Source organism: Xiphophorus maculatus, chromosome 11 (genome assembly GCF_002775205.1).
Source record: "Xiphophorus maculatus strain JP 163 A chromosome 11, X_maculatus-5.0-male, whole genome shotgun sequence".
NCBI lineage: Eukaryota > Metazoa > Chordata > Actinopteri > Cyprinodontiformes > Poeciliidae > Xiphophorus > Xiphophorus maculatus.
In genome coordinates this window covers 10592192-10600266 of record NC_036453.1, presented here as the reverse complement: position 1 = coordinate 10600266, position 8075 = coordinate 10592192, and the positions used below count along the sequence as shown (strand labels likewise).

Genomic DNA, 8075 nt, shown 5'->3' with positions numbered 1-8075 from the left:
TGTGATATTAAAGAAGGTTCTATGTTAACATGTAACTTGGTCTGTTAAGATGTTTTTGATTGAAATATCTTTTGATTTTAGTACATGTGAACACTTAATGCTGCACATTCAAAGAATGACTGTTTGCAGTTCTTATAATCTTATAATCTGTAAAATGTTTAGAAAATCTGCTGTGCATAATAATTTGGAACAGTGAATTTTGAGTTTATTTATTTTTGAAAAAAAATACTGTTCTCATGAGGAGCTTTGTTCAGTAAAATTTGAGTTATACTGTAATAGTTCATGACTTGAAAATTATACTGACCATCATTTGCATTGACCATTTAAGAAAATGTGAGTAAATATCACTTGCATAATAATTTGGAACATGTTGTATTTTGTAGTTCAGATGAATGATATATATGGACGCCGTTTCAGTTGTCATTGTGGTTCTATAGTTGCTAATTTAACAGAATAAATTTCCATCTTTTTTTTTTGTTTTGCTTTGTTTAAAATTCAGTTGTATTAAAGAAGAAGTGCTGAGCATATAGTAGCTTGCAGAAGCTCTAATTCTAATTATTTTACAGTGTTGCTATTTAAAAAAAATGCTAGCAATAAGTTACAACAACCAACAGCGAACAAAGACTTCCATGCTAGCATGGTTATGTTTGTTGGGTTTCAGTTTTAAATAATTAGAGTTTATTGTTGTTAAATAATATCAGTGAACTGGATACAGAGTAGATGAGCAAAGAAAGGATGACAAATTGTAAATGATATGAAAGTGAGCCACTTCCTGCAGCCTAGAAGCAAAGCCTGACTGCCCACCGTGTGCAAAGGGCTCTGATATGAAACGGCGTCTTTTGAACGTTTGCTGTGAAAACTGCTGGCGAAGCACAACGAGTCTTTTAGAGGAATTAAAAGCCTTTTCTTGAGTGTTTGCTTCACAGCTGATTGAATAAAAGTATGAAATAGTGCAGATGCATTTTCCTGCATGAAGCACTTTTTTCTTATATATATCTGTAAAAGCTTTTTTTCCAGGTTGGTTGATGTGTTCACACACTAAAAATTGTGTGAGTTTTTATTTGTAATTCACTTTAAAGGAAAATCAAGAATAAATATTTATTTTTCAGCATCTGATCAGAACAAATCCAGCAACAAAAAAAAAAAGATTCTGTTTAGCTAATTGATGCATCTGTAGTTTGTACACACACAGACAATAAACCACTTGATGTGAAGAAAAAAAAAACTGTAATGAAGCAAAATCATGAATTGTTTTTCCTCTGATTTACTGGATCTTGGCAAACTGAGTTAGGAAGAGTGGAGCATCCCAGAAAAACCCCAAAGGAAAACAAACTGTATCGAGAACAAAGAAAAGAATTAATGTGAATCTCAGAAAATAAAGAAAAATAAATTAACAGACAAAACCATCTAAAATTAGAAGGGTTAATAACCACCACCAGGTCTTTCTCTTTACCATTAAAGTACTTTGGATTGAACACAGGAGAGAATAAAGGACCAGAAACACAGCAACTTGCCATGATTAAGGTCTAAGAAAGGCTGCAGTTAACCTTTGAAGGCAGGAGAAACTATGGTAGGAAAAACAATCTCTCTAGGTTTGTGCTTTCGGAGCGCGCTAACTTCGAAAGCTTCACAGGAGTCAAGAATTAACAGCGCTGCCTTCACTACACCGCAGGTCATTTTAGCTTCATTTTAAAGTTACCGAAGCTCCACTGTGACTGCCTGAAACGCTCTCTGTCGCTGTGAACACACAAAACCTTCTGGATTCCAATGAAAGGCACTAAGATTTCTATTCAAGTTTGTCTGAATCCCAGCGCTGGCTCAGTGAGGCCATCCGGAGTAATTCAGCCAAAGTGATGAATCAGCTTGGCTGGCGGCCAATCGGGCCCCGGTCTGCCATGAATCAGTGGGCCTGCCCGTCACACAGCCGGAGAACAAGACCCGCCGCTCGGCCGTCTGTGACGAGGTCGTTCCAGTGACTGAACTGGGAACCAGCAGAGGACAGCTTAGAAACGTTTACATGTGGGGGAGATGACAGAGCATGGGGAATACATCCCAAGTTTCAACATTGGGTTTGAACTCGGCGAGGGGCAGAACAAAAAAAAACAAATGTGCAACGTTCTTCTGTACCAAGCAGGACAGATCCCAACATCAGACGGCAGTCGTGTTTGAAGAAAATAGAAGGCCAACGGAGACAAATCTGAGAGTGACTCATGGGTAAACGTTGAGAGGGCAGAGAATAAAGGGGGGAAACGAGCTGAGCGTGTGCAGAAGGTGGCAGTCTCGTCCCCTCGGTTTCTGTGTCAGCTCCGCTCATGGCGTCTCTGCCTGCAGACGTAGAGGAGAACCCATTTGCTGGCTGATTCTCGGAGTGGTTCTGCCTGGCTTCACCGGGTGTCAGGATGACTTTGGCTCAGCGCGAAGCCGTCTCCCTCCCCTCCCACAAGCTCCCCCAGGGAGGTTGTCAGAGCCGGAGAGACATAAGGGGATTTAAAAAGGGAGAGAATGGAAAGGGTGGGCAAAGGTGCAGTCAAGCAGGGAGATTGAGACGGACGGAAGGGCAGAGGCACATCGTGAGGACCAGGAGGCAGGGCGAAACAAGAAATAAGGGATAAAAGGGAGAGGGAATGATGAGGAATTTCGGGTAATAACTCAAAAGCAAAACCAGGAAGTGAGACAGACCCGCTGCCAAAGCACAACACCCTTAAGTCAGTCTTACACCATTAATCAGAATAAATTCTCTCCTTTAACTTTTCTCTACAATATCCCAACTTGATTTACTTCAGGCACCTTTGCAAGAAAAAAATAACACCCTTCCACCCCCAAGCTCTAGGACAACAGGGAACGATCCCGTTCACAGCAGTAGCAGCAACGTTGGCGGCCGATTCCACGGCTGCACGAGTCCAGAGTCTCTGACCTGCACAGACTCAGTTCGTCCCGCGGTTAAAGTTCTCCAAAACTGTGCTGTTGGTTCTCTCAAACAGCCACTGTTGGCTGGGGGACGAGGGGTCACACGTGTTCATGAAGACCCGCCACTCGTTGGCGTTGCTGTCCACGCAGCTGTTGCTGACGGGGTGATAGAGGCTTTTGTCCTGGAGAACGAGAAGACAGACAGATCAGAGAAAGGAAGGATGGAAACAACTGATGGGTTTAACACTAGAATCCAGGTCTCAGATCTGTAATGACTATTTAAAATGTTCTTCAATTCTACAGTCTGACATATCAGGACGATGTAAAAATGACCAATCTTTAGCACACAAGTGTGTGTTTGTAGATGAGATTAAAAGACTTCAGCATTGAGATAACAGAAGCAACTGTTGCTAGCAATAGTCTGCTAGCAACTATGACTATAAAAAACATGTTCATTACATTTTTTGCACAAAATCATTCTTAGATAATTACATTTTAATCTGGTCAGTTCAGAATGAGCCGTTTGAGGACTCGGTCACTTTAAACCCAACTAATTTGCTGCTGGCCACGCCCCCAACTCAACATCTACACATCTAAACTCGCCCGTAAAAATTACTGCAAACAGATACAACCGTACATCTTTGAAAAGCAGAAGTGGAGCCTCCTGCACAACCAACAAGAATGTATCAAGTGGTTTCTGGGTGGAAAGTGAACAACACTTTTCCAGCAGCCGTTGTACAACGCATACAGCAGTAAAACCTGCTGACCAAATGAGCTGGAGCTTTGCTTGGGTTGCTAGGTGACTAGAAGGGCACCACTGACATTGCTAGGTGATGAGATGGACTCAACTCAGGTTGCTAGGTGAGAGGCAGTGGCTGCTGATTTGTGATGATACATTCTGGAAATTTTAGAAACGGCTCATTTTATGGACACCAGAAAGCATCAACTTACAGCCAAAAAAGAGCGGGCTGTTTTGTTTAGGTGCTTGGACTGGTTTCAGAAGCAGTAGAGACCCAAATGGAAATACAAAAATGTGTAGAATATGAATTTTGCATAATATGTCCCCTTTAATAAGCAACTACTGGATAGAATGAACTCTGTGGTATATGTGATTTTTGAACCTGTTAAAGGAGCAAATCATTTTTATTATACATTGAAGCACTAACCCAGTGGTTCCCAAAGATTTTCTGGGCTCCCCTATATATTACAATAAAATCTCCCCCAAAAAAGAAAACAAAAATGAACTGGGCACACACATCGTTCAAATCAGACATTAACTTATACACATATTTTGTTTTCAAACTACACTGAAGTTTATCTTACACTTCAGGTTGCAACAACAGACACTACAAACCGTCTTTACAGTAAAACACTTTTGTGTAACTGTTTTTTTTTTTTTTTTCTTCCATTCATGCCCCCCCCCCCCCAAGGGGAAGGCCCCACACTTTGGGAACCACTGCACTAACCCTTTCCATCTAAAGATGGTTGTACTTTCCTTTATACCATAACTGTTGACTAATTTAGGACTCAGACTAATCGAAATAAAATATGCTGCTTTCTTATAGCATTCAACAGAAAATAGTCAGCTTCATTTTTCCAGCTCAAGAAAGACAATAAAGTACCTTCCTATAGCGCCACAGCTGGTTCCCCCTCATGCCGTGGCAGTCGTACAGCGTGACAGGACTGTGGTGGGAAATGGCATCGAAGCAGACCTTTTTGGTGTGCATGGGGTCACCCACCCGAATGTCTTCCCTCCAGCCAAACGTGAACACCTGCAGGGAACACAGACTTCATGTTGGATCAAAAGAGACAAATCAGTGGGAATCTGTAAAAGTCGGAAAGTCCAATAACAGAGTCTCAATCACACCAGAAAGTATTGCTTTGGTTCAGCCATTCCGGCTCTCTGACCGCTTCCTCGCTTCTTTTGTAGTGAACCAAAAAAGATCTGACAAGGACATCCACTAAACGGACCTCCTGTGATTTGCAGCAAATCCATTTCTCTTTAGCGCCAAAAATGACTCGCAACCATGTCACAAATTAAACTACAATACGTCTTTGGACAAAAGCAATTAAACTGTCGAAGCCATGAAGTCGTCCAGGAAACAAAAGGGGACGTTCAGTCCATTAGGCTTGTATTATGAGCTCAGTTTAAAGAGCCTTGGTGTGACACGCGGGTACAAACGCAAGTCTTCTGAGACATGGGAAGGTAATGAAGTCTTTGCCTGTATGTGGCATTCATGTGTGTTTAGCCAAGGATGATGATTAATAAAGAGACAAAAACAGTGGTGCAATCTATGGGGACAAACCTTCTATCCTCTGTAATGCCAGTTTGAAATAAAAACATTTGAGGTGAGAGTGACAGTAAGGTTTATTATAAGGATCTGGTCAGATTAATGCAACTCAATAACACCATGATATAAATAAAGCTGAAAGAATTATAGATCGATGAGTACAACTTGCAATATGTCCCAACAGATTTGTTCATTATGTGAGATATAAAAAGGTGCATTTTTGAACTGGCCATCAGAAAAATATGATAATTTGTAATGCAATCAGGAATCCTGATTTGTTCAACTCAGCAAACCAAGAAGATCTGCTGCCTGACTGATAAAAATCACTTTATGGGGAGGATAAAGGTCACAATAGAATAACAGCTGCATATATAGAGACATCTGAAGCAGATGTTCTCTGTCTTTATCCAAATGAATGTTTGGTCAATTAACTAATTGAACTACAGTGATAAAGAAGTCTTAAGCTGTTGAGGTACAGTCGCAGGGAGGCGAACATGGCAGAGATAAGAAAATTAATTACATGCAGCGAATGGGATGAGAGAGCAGAGGCAGCTTAAAGTTCCCTTGAAATAACTTAAATATACTTAGTCACTGTTAGACAGAAATGTTCAAGAAGTCTAATATAAATGCTGACCAATAAGAAGTAGACTACTTTTTTGTTATTTTAACAAATATATTACACCATATGAACTAGAGATATCATATTAAATCCACTGATAAAGACCCAAAATAAGATATTCAGTAATTATCAGAGATAATCAGTTTAATTTTATCCTGATTAAAAAAAATAAACAGCAAACATTTTCTTATTTTACCATATTATAAATATGGGGTATAAATACAGACCTGGTCAAAACCTCCCATTCTAATGAGACTACGTATTATATGGAGTGATCAGATGCAGTTTTATTTTTTGCAAAATTATCTCTTCGCATAATGTTTTTTTTATTTTTTTTAACAACTAAAAACTTTCTCTCAATGTTTTATTACGGGTGAAGCTGTGAGAGTCCAGCTGATATTACCTGGTCTAATCCACAAACTGAAAGTTGTACAGGTTGTACAGTTGTACAGAAATGTGTATCTGCATATTTGCAGGAATCATATCTGCAAATGTGCAGATATGATTTAAACCAGTGTCTTTTTGTGTCAGCGGTGAAAAAAGTTCCACCACCAAAAATGCGTGGCTGTTTAAAAGTTTTCCTTCAGGCTTCAGGACTGAAAGCACTGCAGGGTATTGCTGCCAGCCGTGCAGAGCTTGTTCAATATTGGCATTATGGGTGTGAGAACATCTTCTACACCCATAGCAATGTCTTCCAATAATCAAGAAAATATAAATATTTGGCCAGATTTTTAAGGTGAAGAAACAAGAGTTACAAACTGATCAATCCCACATTCTAACAGGACAAGGATAGCTAGAACTGGGTGCAGGAGGTAAAATTCACTACCATCCAGCTTGACACAGATAACAAGGTAAAATGATTGGAAACATTGATTAACCTGACTACATTGGACAGATTTGCAAATAAAACTGTTTAGGAACTATTTTAAATGATTCAATGAGCCATATAAACACATAGAAAATATAAACCAGTAAAATATGTCGGCTAATTCTTACCTGTCCGTGACTCCAGCTAACATCAACTCGGCCCTTCACACAGTTCTCCAGTCGTATTGGACTTCCGGACACAAAGTGTTTGCTCTCCATGCACAGTCCACTGGCCACGTTACGGACCTGCAGTAATAATGAGACAAAAACTGTCACAAGCAAGACTTTAATCTGCAACAGTTCAAAATGCCCAATCACATGTACTCAATATTAGATTATTAGTGGTGTTAGAAGTAGTGAACAGAATGAGAAATACATCATTCTGGTAAGGAAGCATAACATTCTGGTAAGTCAGGTAAACTAGCTTATAATTCAGTGTAGATTTCTTCGTCCTTTAGTCAACAATCCATGAGTGGGATAACCTGTACCTCTCCCCACGCGGCAGCAGGGGGCTCCACCGGCGGGTAGTGTTTGGGCAGATCCCAGGCCACCTCATTCATGAACCACTTGAAGTTCTTGCAGTTGAGTTTGTTGCGCAGCTCCTTTTGTGTCGTGACGTCTCCGGCCGACAGGTGGCGGTACTCGGGCCGGCGCTGGTAGATGTACTCGGCGTATTCGTCCATCCACACCTCTGCTACACGCTTCAGGTTCTGGAATTAAAAACAGTGTAATATTATTCTGGGGATCTTGATAAAGGTCAGATTATTGTTCTTGTTGTGTCAAATTCAACAAGGAAATCATTTGTGGTCAATAAAACAAACGTTTATATTTTTATAGTACCATTTATATTTCACTTTTTTTTTTGCATGAAACAAAACTTTTAAAATCCCCTAAAGGTTAGTCTCAGTTCTCCATAACACACCGAGCACCTGCAGGCAGAGGTACCAAAATTACTAGCAAAAATACATAAATACAATGGAAACTTCCATGCATGCCTCTTCCAATGTGGTTTCATTCTGAAACTTTTGTAAAGTAAGAACTACAGCTAAAGGTAATTTTCAGTTTTTAATCTGTATGCAGTAATTGTTCCATAGATAAATTAGAGATTAAACTAATTTGTCATTCAGTGAAATAAGCATTTGAGCCCAAATGATTAGTTCAATTAATCGATCATCCTTTCAGCCCTAAAATTAGTATTAAACAAACCGAACAGCTACAGCTGTTGCACGTTTGATACATTTTTAAAATGAGCCGTAAATGCACAGGTGAGAATAAATCTCTTGCACAATAGGAAATCCAAGCATTTGAAGCCTTGTGGGTGTAAAAGCTTATTGAGACGAGCGGCTCCTGAAGTGTGTTTGCAGGTCTGGGAGAACGCGCTGGAATGTTAA

General features: G+C 40.0%; 1 protein-coding gene across 1 annotated transcript in view; it reads right to left on the bottom strand.

The window, feature by feature from the left end:
• Nucleotides 1-295: 295 nt before the first annotated feature.
• galnt10 (polypeptide N-acetylgalactosaminyltransferase 10) overlaps nt 296-8075 on the bottom strand; it is a 104396-nt gene continuing 96616 nt past the window's right edge. The window contains exons 9-12 of the mRNA XM_014469258.2: nt 7173-7394; nt 6814-6930; nt 4530-4679; nt 296-3089 (exon numbers count right to left, since the gene is read on the bottom strand). Coding sequence (XP_014324744.1) covers nt 2925-3089; nt 4530-4679; nt 6814-6930; nt 7173-7394 — 654 coding nt within the window. The 3' untranslated portion in view covers nt 296-2924. The remainder of the gene's footprint in view (nt 3090-4529; nt 4680-6813; nt 6931-7172; nt 7395-8075) is intronic.